Genomic DNA, 15053 nt, shown 5'->3' on the forward strand with positions numbered 1-15053 from the left:
TATCCTCTGGGGTCTCACTTTCTGGAAGACCAGAATTTTCCAGACCATCCATTTCTGGTTTCTTTGTACCCAAGTTCTCAGCTTATCTCTTTCCTCTCGCATTTTACCATAAACTGCAAGGAGAAGGTAGGCTGCACTTCCCATATTTAATTTGGAAATCTCTTCAGCTAAGTATCCCAGCTCATTGTTTTCAAATTCTCCCTTCCTGGTGGAACTATATAATGATACAGCCACTCTGGAAGACAGTTTGGCGGTTCCTTAGAAAACTAGATATGGAGTTATCCTTCAATCCAGCAATTTCATTTCTCGGTATATAACCAGATCTGAAAGCAGTAACACGAACAGATATTTGCACACCGATGTCTATAGCAGCATTATTCACAATTGCCAAGAGATGGAAACAATCCAGATATCCTTCAGCAGATGAGTGGATAAACAAAATGTGGTATATACAAATGATGGAATACTATGTGACAGTAAGAAGGAACGAGGTTTTGAAACATATGACAACATGGATGAACCTTGAAGACATAATGCTGAATGAAATAAGCCAGACACAAAAAGGGAGATATTGTGAACTCTGTCAAATTCTGCCTTCCATCTGATGCCAGGACTCAACTTTGCCAAATTCTCTGCCACTTTAAAACAAGGATCACCTTCCAGTTTGCAATGACACATTCATCATTTCAGTCTAAGGCCTCATTGGAAGTATCTTTAGAGCCCATAGTTCTGCCAACAGTCTTCAAAGCAATCTAGGCTTTACCTATCAAGCTTCTCACAATTCTTCCAGAATCTTCTCCTTACCCATTTATAAAGCCATTCCAGCATTTTTGATATTTGCAAATTGCAGCACCCCACTTCTCTGGTACCAAAATCTGTTTCAGTTTGCTATGGCTGCCAGAATACAAAATACCAGAAATGGATTGGCTTTTACAATGGGGGTTTATTAATTCATAAATTTACAGTTCTAAGGCCATGAAAATGTCCAAATTAAGGCATCAACAGGATGATAACTTCTGTGAAGAATGGCCGATGGCAGCCAGGGTTCCTCTGTCATGTGGGAAGGCACATGGCTGGCTCTGCTGATCCTTCTCTCCTGGGTTTAGCTTCTAGTTTCAGTGGCTTTCTCCAAAATGTCTCTGGATTTCTGTCTTAGCTTCTCTTGGGGGCAAACTCTGGATTACATATTTTAGCTTCTCTTGGGGGAGTTTTCTGTCTCTCTTAGCTTCTCTAAACTCTCTTGAAAATGTCTCTGTCTTTTATCCTCTCAAAGAGGACTCCAGCAAAGGGATTAAGACCCACCTTGAATTGGCTGGGTCACATCTCCATGAAAACAACCTAATCAAAAGGTCCCTCCCACAACAGATCTGCCCCCACAAGACTGGATTAAAAGAACATAGTCTTTTCTGGGGTACATGATAGATTCAAACCAGCATAGTTGCACAACTTTGTGAATATACTAAAAACAACTGAACTGTACACTTTTTTTAAAGGGTGAATTTTATAGTATGTGAATTATATCTAAAAAAAAAAAATTAAAGGCTGACATTGAAGTGTTTTATTCTCAATATTTTCTCGATTGCCTTGACACCAAAGATCTGTTTTTACTTTGGCTCCTTAGTATTTTCTCATAGGAATACTTTGAATCACTCAGTTTTGTAGCATACCTATTACAGCAGTTAACTTATAAATAAGTGGCTGTTGAAAATAACTGATAAAAATTATAACAGGGTAGGAGGAGTCATTTTAAAAAATAATAACACTTTAACTTGATTCAGGCCTGTTCCTTGAAATGGCACCAAAAAAAAAAAAAAAAAAAAAGACTGACTCCTTTATGTCATAATGTAGTTGATAACAAATACCTATAGTTTCTAGTTTGATGTATCCAGGTCCCATTTCCCCTCCCTGAATGCAGTGATCTTCACTTTTTTTCTGTCTTCTGTTAGATGAGAGAACAACTCATATTGTTTACTAAGGGATTGGGCAGTGTTGTGTTGTGGAAGGAGCATTTGCTGATACATTAAGAAAGCAGAGCTCTAGTGTCTACTCTGTCACTCACTGTGAGACCTTAGGCAAGTTACCTAATCACTCTGAGTTTATTTCCTCATCTGTAAAATGTGGGGATGGAACCGCTTGGTATCTGAAGTTCCTATCAGTTTTAAGAATCTGTGTATCTGTGTACTCTATGATTGCTTTCCTCCAGAAAAGTATTTCCATTTCATAGGTCAGAGCACTTGCAGTCATTCTTTTGATTTTAAATATACTGATTAATGTAATTTCTTATATCAAGACTTTTATCTAAAGACAATCATGTTTTGACATCTGCACTCATTTGATTCATACTTACAAATAGTTTTTGGCTGATAGTACTGTATCGATAAAATGATGAAAACCCTGTCTTTCTGAACCCCACAGTCATGTGGTCTCTTGGCATGTGAACAAGCATTTACAGTTCATTTTCGTAATTGCTCTGAGATGCTGTGATACGGCATGAACCTAGGGTGTTGTGCGGCTTAGTGTGTGATTGCAGCGGTGTGAGATTAAGCTACTTAAAGTAGTAGCTCAGGCTGTATTTTCTTGGAATTTTGAGCATTAGATTCTTAAGCCGCAATTACTGGGGTATCTAAAGTTAAAAAAAAAAAAAAGTATTTGTATGTTGTGGTGAATTAAAGAAAATAATGGGAATGTGTAAAATTTTACCTCTTTACAGACAGATCCAGTTGAGTACGTGGAAAATATGTGTGAAAACATGCAGCTTTACCCACTGCAAGACTTTCTCACTGGAGATCAGCTTCTTTTTGAATACAAGCCAGAAGTATGGAGGTTTCCATTTCTAAAACTTTTAGGGGAAAAGAAGGGTGAGAAAGTACAGAGGTATACTTAAAGAACTGTGGGAATGGAGAAAACTCAGTCATATTTAGTCCAGTTTTTTTGTTTGTTTAAACAGAAGAAACATCTATCGTTTTGTGGGCAATTTTTCATGATTTTTGTACCATTATGTTTTAATATGAGGGGAAAATCAAGTCTTCTTAGGTACTATTCTTACTGTTTTTTAGAATGTTGAAATATTTACTAAAATAGTTAAAGTGATTCCTTAGAATTATGTGATTGGTGTAATTTCTGAGCATACTTGAAGAGTTATTTAGCTCACCTTTTAATTCACTTGGACAATTAAATTTTTAATAATTTTGCAAATATTTACAAGAAAAATAAAAGATGGAATTAGAAACATATATTACTTATAGATACTATTAAAATAAATAGTCACCACAGTCTTCTCTCCACTACTCTTGGAGAGTAAGTCATTTTGCATCATATAGGGCAGTGGTTCTTAACTACTGATAGGGTTCCTATTATAATTATTGAAGGAGGCTGTATATTGAGACCATTTTACTAATTCTTCATTTTGCCCCCAGGGGATATTTGTCAATGTCTGGGGACATTTTTGGTTGTCACAGCATGGGAAGTACTATTGGCATCTCGTGGTCAGAGGCCAGAGGCTGCTACTAAACATTCTGTAATGCAGAAGACAGCCCCCCACAGCAAAGAATTATCTGGCCTAAGGTCAATAGCACCAAGGTTGAGACATTCCTTTAGAAAGTATCCCAAAACTATTAATTTTAACAAGGAAATAGACAGGTAAAGGAGGAAGCAACAACCACACATTCTTGGCCATCTCCCTAGGCTGGATGTACCCAGGGTCCCAAGTGTTTCTTTCTGAACCACCATTTATTGTTTTCTTCTTGAAGAAATGGTGTTTAAGTGGTGGTTGGGGTTCCAAATTTAATCCACAAAATCCTTTCTTTAGTCCATATCATAGCTGAAGAATTATCAAAGGAGGTCCTACATTGAGATACTTCTACTAATTCTTGGGTATGAGGTGGTATAATAAATAGCAGTTAAGAGTGTCGTCTTTGGAAGCATGCATAAACTTGGGTAGAACACCACTTTGCCACTTTTAACCGTGTTGTTCTGTGAAAATTAATCTTTTTCTTGAGCAAATTACTTAACTGTTAGCCTCTTAACACTGTTATTTTCTACAAAATGGATATACCTTAGGGTTGTTTTTAGGATTAAATGAAATAATGTATGTTAAGCACTGCCTGACATAAGTAAAGCTCAGTAAATGATAGCTTTTTTTTTTACTACTAGTATTTTAAGTGTGTAGGATTTGAGGTGAGCACTTTATATAGTATTCTCAAGCAACATATTTGAAACAACTGATATACTAATGAAGCTTTGTAAATTAGGGTTTCAAGGATGGTAGATAGATAGTTTCATGAGTGTTCTGGTTTGCTAGAGTTGCCGAAATGCAGTATTGGTTTTTACAATGGGGGTTTATTTGTTCACAAATATACAGTTCTGAGCCCATAAAAATGTCACAATTAAGGCATCAACAGGACAATACCTTCTCTGAAGAAAGGCTGGTGGCACCTGGGGTTCCTCTATCATGTGGGAAGGCACATGGCCGGAGTCTGCTGGTCCTCTCCCGGGTTTAGCTTCCAGTTTCCATTGGTTTTTCCAGAATGACTCTGGGCTTCTGTCTTAGCTTCTCTTTTGGCTTCTCCCAGGGGCAAACTGGATTACATATCTTAGCTTCTCTGAGCTCTGTCTCTCTGTGAGCTTTCTTAAAGGACTCCATTAAAGGATTAAGACCCACCTTGAATGGACTGGGCCACATCTCCATGAAAACAACCTTATCAAAAGCTCCCACCCACAATAGGTCTGCCCCCACAAGATTGGATTAAAAGAACATAGGCTTTTCTGGGTTACATAACAGATAATTAGCACAAGGAGCATCAAGATGCTAGGATCTTGGGGACTTATAATGTGACTTTTCCTTTTTAACAGAGATATATGAGGTTAAAATTGTTATTGTTATGTGTTTGTCATTCCCCTCTTCCCATCCCAATAGGTCATTGCTGAAGCCCTTAATCAGCTAGTTCCTCAGAAAGCAAATCTTGTTCTGCTGTCTGGTGCTAATGAGGGAAAATGTGACCTCAAGGAGAAGTGGTTTGGGACTCAGTATAGTATGGAAGGTAAACTATTTTAACAGTTTTTCTTCATTTAGGTATATCTGACTCACCTGGAAATTTTTATTCCTTAATAATTTATCTGATGTTTCCTGTTAAAAAAGTATAATTTTCTTTTTAAGTTTACTTTGAAATGAAAAATACTTATACTGCTTTGCAGGAAATTTTTTTAGTGTATTTACATTTACATTTATTAGCCAATGAGAAAGTTCTCTTGTCTTGGTATTTTGGAGCAGATTTTGTGTTTTAGAAAAGTGCTTCTCAGACTTCAGTTTGCATTTGTATCACCTGAAGATATTGATTCAGTGAACCTGGGGAGGGTTCTGGATTGCTAACAAGCTCCCAGGTAATGTCAATGCTGCTGGGACCACACCTTGAATAGCAAGATTCTTAGAATGCCTGGATATGTCACTCGCAGTTTTCTTGAGAAAGGAGAATCAATTCGTGAAGGCCAGTTGATGATTCGCTTAAGAAAATTCTGAACATTGCATTGTTTATCGGATCTTTTTTTCCGCTACAGATATTGAAAACTCTTGGGCTGAACTATGGAATAGTAATTTTGAATTAAATCCAGATCTTCATCTTCCAGCTGAAAACAAGTACATTGGTCAGTGAAATAGCAATCATTTTACATAATCTATCCACATACCAATAAAACAAAACATCTAGCGCCTATAATGTTTTATGAAGAAAACCCGAATTCATTTTTGAACTTCCCAGTAACAGTCTGGGGTTGGCAATACTGTTTTCTTACTTTCCCAAATGAGTAAAATGAGTCTCAAAAAAGCAAAATGACTTGACCAAGAATATTCAGTTCTGAATTGAGTAACCAGAACTTAAATACAGATCTTGGGACTCTCTGAAGCTTATGTTTTTTCTTGCATGTTATAACTGATCCTTTCACATCAGTCTCCTTAAGAATTGCCATTATTTTGTCAAGTTGTAGTGTTTTTCAAATTGTAGGTTGCAACCCATGGGAGGGTTGTGAAATCATTGTAACGGGTTGTGAAGTCAATGTAATGGTTGTGAAATCATTAAAAAATCAACTAGAATAGAAAATAGCAAAATTTTTCATGGCATATAGAAAGTGTTATTTCAAGAACTTTTGTTTCAGGTAGATACGAATATGTATATTTATCTGTCTATTAGTTGCAATGTAAAACACATTTCTAACTGGGTTACAGTAAAAATTTGAAAGCCACTGATCTAGGTCAATGGTTTTATAGTCATGTATCTATAATTTATTCAAAATGCCTTTTTCGTCAAGTCTTGTATATTATTTTTGGACAATTCAGTTCTATATCTTGAACTTTAATCAACCCTGTTCTTTTTATAAATTCAAGTGCTTTTTTTTTCTTTTTACTTTTAATTTTTCCTAGATTAGTTTTTTCTCACATACATGTTGAAACAATTTGTGATTTCATTAACTAAAAGAACAAGTTTGACTTAGATCAGAACTTGTTGTAACTTTAAAAATGTCTGTAAGATTAGAAATTCTCATTTAAGAATAGATTCATTTATAAATTGGTTTACATAACTGCCCTTACTTCACAGTTAAGTTTGTCTTTGAGAAAGGGAATAAAGTAGAATGTGTAGAAATCAGAATCAACTCTTGGGAAATTACAGATTTTTCTGAGTTCATTTAGTTCAAGGTCAAGAGAATTTTCTTTTCAGTGTGGTTCTACTAATTTATTATGCCCTATTATTTGAATTTGGCTTATTTTTGCCTCAAAGACTTCTGGGGAAAAAAAGAACAGATTTCTAAGAATGCTGTTGAAATATAGAAATGATTTGTGAGTCTCTTCTTTTTAGCCACGGACTTCACATTGAAGGCTTTTGATTGTCCTGAGACAGAATATCCTGTTAAAACTGTGAATACTCCACAAGGTTGCCTGTGGTATAAGAAAGACAACAAATTCAAAATCCCCAAAGGTAAAATGGCTCCCTTCCTGTAAGAAGTAACAGAAATAACAAATCTCTCTCAACTTTGTAGTGACCTTTTTTTCTCTGTCTTTCACCTATCTTCCTTTCTCCTTCCTGGGTATTTGGTCGTCTTAAGGAATTGGTGGTATTATTTGGATATTATTTTTTAAAAAGATAGATTGACTACCCCGAAAAGTATGCTAAGTATCTTGGACACTATAGTCTAGTCCAGCATTAGAAATGTGAAATTTCCACCATCCATCTCCCTCTCTTTTTTGCTCCTCAGCATAAAGGAAGTATAGCATGCAGACAAATAGGCTCTGAAGTTTTTGCATTTCCATGAAAAGTGATGGCCCAGTGGCATTGCTTTTTTATTTTCTGTTCTTGTGTACAGCACGGAAATTTACCAAAACAACTTGGATTCATAGGTCATGTGCTCTTAGGTGCCATTTAATTGATATCCTCAACCTCAAACACAACTGTACTGCAGCTCTTTGGGATTCTTGATTTTATTAAAGGGAAGGTGTTTTGACAATCTTTCTTGAATAACTTAAGATTTTCTAAAATTGTTCTTAGCATTTATTCATCTTCTTTGGAAAGGCTTTGCTATAACTTTCTGTGAACATTGAGATTGTTCTCCTAATATTCTTGAGTCCTGTAAACGTTTTTCCTGACTGAGGCTTTGATAAATACAAGTATTCACAGATATGTCTCTCTCAGTGTATCTGTCTATGTATTTGATCTCCCCATAGGTTAAAGTATGCCTTCTGGGACACTTTATTTGGAATTGTAAATATTACTTTTTTAAGACCCTTATGGATAAAAATGTAATGAGGATTTAAGGAATAGCAGTTTATTTCAGAATTTAAAAAAAGGTTTTACAGAATTTTGAAAAGAGGTATTAGGGAAAAATAAGCAAATGTATAAAATATTTGAGGCCTCTGGCCTTCTATGTTTTCTTATCTATGGTCTTTTTTTCTTTCAGCATATATACGTTTCCATCTGATCTCACCTTTGATACAGAAGTCTGCAGCAAAGTAATCAGTCATCCTCTTTTCTGGAAAATATTTTTTATTATTGAAAAACTGTTTTGTTTAATTTTGAATCATTCTGTCATTTTCTCTAGCAATACTTAAGATATGCTCAAAACAAGTTATTTGTATAGGGTACTAAACATTTAAATGAAACTATGGCTACTCCATTTCTAGCACCCATACATAAAAACATGCTGATAGTATAGACTAGACTTAGGATTACTGGATCAAGAAAGTTCCTTATAGATCTGTTTGTGTTAGCTTCAAGTCTATAATGAGGATTGAAGGATTTCTTGATCCTATATTTAAAGACAGCCAAGGAATCTGATTATACCTTGTCTTAGCAGATTAATTTCATATTTATGTGAATAACTGCATTATGGGAGGTCAGAGAACCTAAAACAATGCCTACAATACAGGAGATGCTCAGGAAATGCTAGTTAACTTCTTCCTTTCCTTTCCACTGAAACTATAAAATCTAACCTTAAAATGACAGGCAGCACTAACACATATTAATATTCACTTTAAAAAATGCACCGCTCTCCTCCTGTCTTCAGTGTTTTAATTTATCAGTCAGGATGCCTAGGCTAAGGGTAGCAGAGGCTATAGACCAGCTAACTCTGGTGCCTTTATTTACCCCAATGTACAGTACAAATATTATCATTTTTTATGTGTGGATGACATAAGAAAGATTGGGAAACACTGCTGAAGGTAGGAGTTCTGTCATGCCACTGTGAAACCAAGTTCTGAGTTAGCTGTATTTACCTTTGAACTCAGCAAAATTTATTTGGAAAAGTGAAGTTTCTTACTCTAAATTGAAACAAGGCTTCTTGTCTGGGTTTTTTGTGTGTTTTTTTTTGCCAATTAATGATGATGTTATTTATATTTTATACTTCCCAGTGTGGTCCTCTTTGATATTTTTGTCAATATCCTTACCCATAACCTTGCGGAACCAGCTTATGAAGCAGATGTGGCACAGCTGGAGTATAAACTGGTAGCTGGAGAACATGGTTTAATTATTCGAGTGAAAGGATTTAACCACAAACTACCTGTAAGAACAAGTGCTCTGTTTTCTTCATATAGATCTTTAAAATATATTTTTGTTGCTCCTATAACACCAGTCATAGAGGCTTGGGTATGGTGTGCTGTACATAGAAGAAAATGTTTATTAATGTGGATGACCATGCATTCTCTTTGGCTGCCAACGTAACCTTGACTAGCCATGTATAAGAACAACATATTAAATAATGGTAATGTAGACCCTCCTTCAGTCTTGTTTTCACTCCCCTTTGCTGTCAGTTTCTCTGCAGCCAGCATTGGCATTTAGGACTGGTTTGAGTTTAATTTCATACCATGTAGCAATAACAAATTTAAAGCACCTGGCACATTGCTTGACATGGAGTAGAAATCAAATTATTCCTTTCTTCTTGCACTCTTTCCCATTATTTCAAGAATGTGCATTTTGTTTCCCTTCTCAGTTTATGAGCCTTTTAAGAACAGAGTCTGTGTCTTGTCAGTAATTTATCTCTTGGCAAAGAATGTGTTCTAGTGATGCTTTGTTAAAAACTTCATAAGCAGAAGAAATAATATGGGATGCTACTAACTAAGAGGGTTAGATCATTACCAGATAAATAATATAATGTACTTAACAATAGATTTTATATATCTACATATTATATTAAGGTTTGGGGAACTGTGTTCATATAAAAAAGATCTAGAGGAAAGGACGTGCCAGAAGTTAGACACGTGCTAGGAAGGGATAGCCTCCATATCTTAGCAAAAACCCTAGAGAAAAGGATGGCTCTTGCCTTTATACCTTCACCCCTCTTAAGCTCCCCAGGGAACAAAGATTGGTCTTAGGAGGCGGCACCATGGAATGCTTTACTTTTGTCAACTTTCCAAGGTATAAATAAAATGTAACTTAAGAGCTAACAGATTAGAGCCTAATAATGGTTGTCATTTGGGAAGTATGGTTTGAAAATATTAGGAGAGCCTTTTAAAAATACAAAACATAGAAAAGTATTTGATGTTCATTTTATGAGGCTTACCTAGCGTCGTATTAAAACCTGATGTAGAATATATATATAGAAAACTAGAGACCATTTTCATCTATAAAATACAGATGCAAACATTCTACAAATTTGAAAATTAAAGCCAACAACATACCAAAAGAGTAATTCAACATGACCAAGTACCATGACTGCAAGGGTGATTCAGCATTAGGAGGCTGACAAAAATAATTCATTATAAAACAAGTGAAAGGAGAAACACTATATGAATATAATTATTGATAAATGCAAAAAAATCATATGATAAATGAGTGGTCACTCCCAATAATGAAAGTAAAAATAGATGGAAATTACTTAAATGTAATAAAAAGTTATAAAACAGTAACAACAGATGTTACACTTAAATGATGAAATGCTGAGTATTAAAACCAGGAAAAGAGCAAATGTTTTTTTTTTTCTTTGCAGATGATATGATTGTATATTTAGAAAACCTAAAATACTACTAAAATTAAAAAAATAATTTGGTATGATGTAGCTGGTCACAAGATAAGTATCTCAAAATCAATAGCTCTTTTTCCTATATTAGCAATAACTACTTAGAAATGGATGAAGAAAGTACTTCATTTACAGTATTGAGGAAAACAATAAAATACCTAGGAATATATTTTGGAAGTACAGAACATGTGTAAAGAAAACCACAATCCTGTTGAAGCAAATTAAAAAAAAAAAAAAAGACAGAGACTGACTCATGTTTCTGGATGGGAATGCTTAATATCGTAAAATTAATGATGCTTCTGAAATTAATATATAATATAAATTTTATATTATATATAAATATAATGTCCTTCCATTATATAAATATAATGGGACATTTTGGGGTGGGGAATACTGGATACAGCTATTTTTAAGTTCAAAAATGTTTGAGAATACCCATAAAAATTACTAAAAAAAGAATAATTAAGTCTCCAAACTTAACATTTATTGAGGATTTTGACCCCTGAAGTCATCACTACTTCTCTTTTGTACCCCACAATGCCTAGTACCATGCTAGATCCCTGGTAAAAACCAAAGGGAAACACTTTTCCCTTTAAATTGTGGATTTTCATGCTTCTCCACTTAAAGTGCTTCTTTCTTTTCCTTTTAGCTACTGTTTCAGCTCATTATTGACTATTTAGCTGAGTTCAGTTCCACACCAGCTGTCTTTACAATGATAACGGAGCAGTTGAAGAAGACCTACTTTAACATCCTCATCAAGCCCGAGACTCTGGCCAAGTGAGTATACATGGGATCAGCTTGCATATTGAGACCCTGAAAGTATTTGCCTTCCTAGAGGGTAGGTGAGGGGAATGGGACTGTAGTTTCAGTGCTGGTTTTCAGACATTTTAGAAGTGTGCTGTGGTTTCAGAAAACAGTCCATGGGATTATAGGATTTCTAAAACCAGCTTAAGTAGTTACCTGTGGGTAGGACTAAAAGCAGCCTACTGTACCTGATTAGAGGCTGATGTTACAAGAGTGTTTTCCATAGTTTGGAAGTAAATAACAGTTAAAGTGCTGGCTTTGTTGTGGCCCCAGATTGCTTACTGTGATTTTAGAGTGATGGGTAGCTAATTTAAATGGCCTAACTGGCAACCTCGACTATCCAGAATTCAGACAAGTTCCCAGAAGAGAGCAAAGTTTCTTGAACTGTCTGTTGTTAATGCTTACACTTTCTGCTAATAGGCAGCCTCCTTCGGCCTTCCATCAGAGCCTGTTTGTACTTTAATCCAGGGCTAAAGGTAACCTAATGGGCACCTTTTCATGAATCAGAAAAATGTACTCCATTGGGGTAGCCTCTGTCAGCAGATGGAGCCTTTGTGGAAGACAGAGAAAAGTCCTCTGTGAGCAGACACGTGCCTTTCTGCACATGGATCACAAGCTCCTACTTGACCTCCTTGCTGGGCATCTATAAATCGTGAACAAACAGCACAACCTTATGTAGAGCCTCAGTTAAACTACTAGAATTAGAAAGCAGGGAAGAAGCTATTAACACATATAATAACCGATAATGTAATCATAAAAAGTAACGAAAACTAAATTGGAAAGGAGAGTTGTCTGGAACCATTGATATGGAAATGAATAACCTGGTGTATCCCAGTAACTTCTGAAGTACTGTTTTATTAAAGTGTGATAGAGTAATAATAAACCCTTCTTTTTATTAAAGATTTATTTTGTTCCAGATAAGTTCTCACAGCTTTTATGTATTTACTAATTTAATTCTCACAAAAACGTATGATTGGTAGATGTTATTTCCCTTGTTTTACAAATGTAGAAATTGACACACAGGTGTTAAAACGGTTTAGTGTGGGGAGTGGCGTGGAAAGATGGAGGATGGGGGTATTCTGATTTTGAGCTAGAGTCACTACCTATACTATATATCACTGAGTAGTAGATATCCATAATGGTCGCCTCCATTAATTAATGTGAGATTTCAAACCAAAATAGTAGTAATTAAAATTGGTATGTGACTGGGTGAACTTCACTCATGTGGCAGCATTGCTTGTATAAAACATTTTATTCTGCAACTATGACAGATAAGTGAATTGTTATACTGGTGAGCCAGTTGTTGTAAGAGTTTGGGTATGTAAATTTAAATGCTTTTTTGGTGATTACCACCTTGTTTCCCCATATTAAGTTGTGATAGAAATTACTTTCTTTAGAAACAGATCTTCTGTAGAAAACTTCACCAAATCTATCTTTACCCTCAAGATTCATTTCTTACAACAAAAACTGTTTTTTTTTCTGCCTTCTTTACAGAGACGTGAGGCTTTTAATCCTGGAATATGCCCGTTGGTCTATGATTGACAAGTACCGGGCTTTGATGGATGGCCTTTCCCTTGAGTCTCTGCTGAGCTTCGTCAAAGAGTTCAAATCCCAGCTCTTTGTTGAGGGCCTCGTACAAGGGAATGTCTCAAGCACAGTGAGTGTGAGATGTTCTGTTTGGCCAGGTCTGAATGCAGCATGGACTCTGGAAGTGCATTAGTTTGCCTAAAAGGGAAGTCCTGTAGTTTTAACAAACTAGCATTGCTATAGTCTGTTTGGGAGGGAACCTAGCCCCTCTAATGCTGGGCAAGCCTTCTTACAAAGGAGACTACTGGTAATAGAACAGGACTCTGAGTGAAATGGGTTTGGCATATATATGCTGTTGTTACATTTCTTGAAAATTGGGTCTGGGATTAAAGTGGGAAGAGGGAAAGGTGAGGGATACTAACATATACGTATGTACACAGGCAGAATCATGTCAAGCTTGTGTGTCAAGGTAAGGAGTTTAGACTTAATCCTGTAGCAAATGGAGAACCACTGAAGGATTCAAAAGAGGATTTGTTGTTTAGAAAGATCCTGAGGGGCCAGTTATGAGGCTGTTGTAATTTGTTGAAGTGAAAAATGATGATAAAGTGTAAGGATAGGCAAAAGAAATTATCAAGAAGTGTTTAAAAAATAATGAGATAGAGGATGGCTGAAAGCCATTGGATGTTGAGGTGAGGGAGAAGGGAGGAGTCTAGGATGATGTCCAGCTTTCTGGCTTGAGTTAGTGGGTTTGTGGAAGAGTCTTAACAGTAGTTTGGGGCACATGAGGAGTTTGTTCTGATATATATTGAGTTGGATGTGTGTATGAGGCCTTGTACCAAACTGAGGCCTCTTCCAGACAAGAGTGCTTGTTTAGGACTCTCCCTAAACTGTCTGGCCATTGACCATCTTCCTCTGTGGCCTCCCAGTTTCTCAAGACTGGCTCTTTGATGCAATTTATAAATGGCCACTCTTGAGGCTGTGGCTGCATCTTCCTTACTTCCTCTCTGTCCTTATCCTCTAACTCTAAAACCAGTCTTATGTCTGCCCATGGAATGAAATTTAAGTCTCAACCCTGAGAGAAGAGCAGGAACAGCTGCTTGTTTCTTTGAGCACAGTGGCAGTACCAGGCAGGGACTTACTATCCAGAGGACTTAATACCATGATCTGCCCCAGGTAGTAACTGCATTAGGGATGAGTTCACCCTCCACTTACCCCTCATGTTACAGGTAAGAAGACAAGTCTTGCTAGAGGAAGGAGATATATTCAGTTAGCATAAGAGTTTTCTACTGCTTACTGTATGCCAGGCTGTGTGGTAATGCAACCAGGTTTCTAAGACACAGTCAGAGCTGTCATAGATTTCACCGTCTAATGGGATAAATTGACACTCAACAAGTTTGATCCAGTGGGAAAAGTTTACAGTGTATAGGTAAGCAGAGTGCCAGGGAAGCACAGAAGAGGACCTCCTTGGTTTAAGGGCCACTTAATATTCAACAAACTTAATCTATACTGAATCAGTGAATGATATGCCTAATCGATAAATGACTTGCCCAGCAATTTAGGTGACAGACTGTATCTGCTTCCCTAATGCTATACAGGGCTCCCCAAGCCTGGCATTGGCTGGTTCTGGATGAAATTTTATGACAAGGGGGCCTAATCTTGTTATTTTCTTTTCTTTTGCTTCCTAGGAATCTGTGGATTTCCTGAAATATGTTGTTGAGTAAGTATTAGTTTGAGTTTTCCCTTTGGGGTTAATGTCTTCTCACCAACAAGAGGACATTGAGCCACAATTATTAAACCCACAATTGAGATACCTCCTGTGGTGGGTTTTCTTGAGCATGGAATAAACAGCAATTCAGAAGGAACTGTACAAGGCCTAGCCTCCTCACAGCTTCTGGGTGGGTGGGGATCCAGGGGAGAAAAGCGTATTACCTTAGGAACCCACCCTGATTCTCTTGCAGTAAGCTGAACTTCATGCCTCTGGAGCAGGAGATGCCTGTGCAGTTCCAGGTGGTGGAGCTACCCAGTGGTCATCACCTATGCAAAGTGAGAGCCCTGAACAAGGGTGATGCCAACTCTGAAGTCACTGTGTACTACCAGGTCAGTTGGCCCTATTGCATGTAGCCATCCTCATAGCTATGTACCTACAGAGCATTAAAACCTGGTGGAAGGTCCAAGGTACCTGGACCAAGTGAACCAGTCTTCAAGGCCCTTTTGCAATCACCTCTATA

At 36.7% G+C, this 15053-nt stretch overlaps 1 protein-coding gene across 4 annotated transcripts in view; it reads left to right on the forward strand.

Annotated features, from left to right (window-relative positions):
* NRDC (nardilysin convertase) overlaps positions 1–15053 on the forward strand; it is a 101033-nt gene that overhangs the window by 79716 nt on the left and 6264 nt on the right. For all 4 annotated transcript variants that reach the window (XM_037827243.1, XM_037827244.1, XM_037827245.1 and 1 more), the window contains 10 exons: positions 2711–2815; positions 4916–5039; positions 5554–5640; positions 6846–6965; positions 7942–7993; positions 8891–9041; positions 11144–11271; positions 12793–12955; positions 14511–14542; positions 14784–14922. In XM_037827243.1, the coding sequence (XP_037683171.1) occupies positions 2711–2815; positions 4916–5039; positions 5554–5640; positions 6846–6965; positions 7942–7993; positions 8891–9041; positions 11144–11271; positions 12793–12955; positions 14511–14542; positions 14784–14922 (1101 nt within the window). The remainder of the gene's footprint in view (positions 1–2710; positions 2816–4915; positions 5040–5553; positions 5641–6845; positions 6966–7941; positions 7994–8890; positions 9042–11143; positions 11272–12792; positions 12956–14510; positions 14543–14783; positions 14923–15053) is intronic.

Source organism: Choloepus didactylus, chromosome 2, assembly GCF_015220235.1.
Source record: "Choloepus didactylus isolate mChoDid1 chromosome 2, mChoDid1.pri, whole genome shotgun sequence".
Lineage (NCBI taxonomy): Eukaryota > Metazoa > Chordata > Mammalia > Pilosa > Megalonychidae > Choloepus > Choloepus didactylus.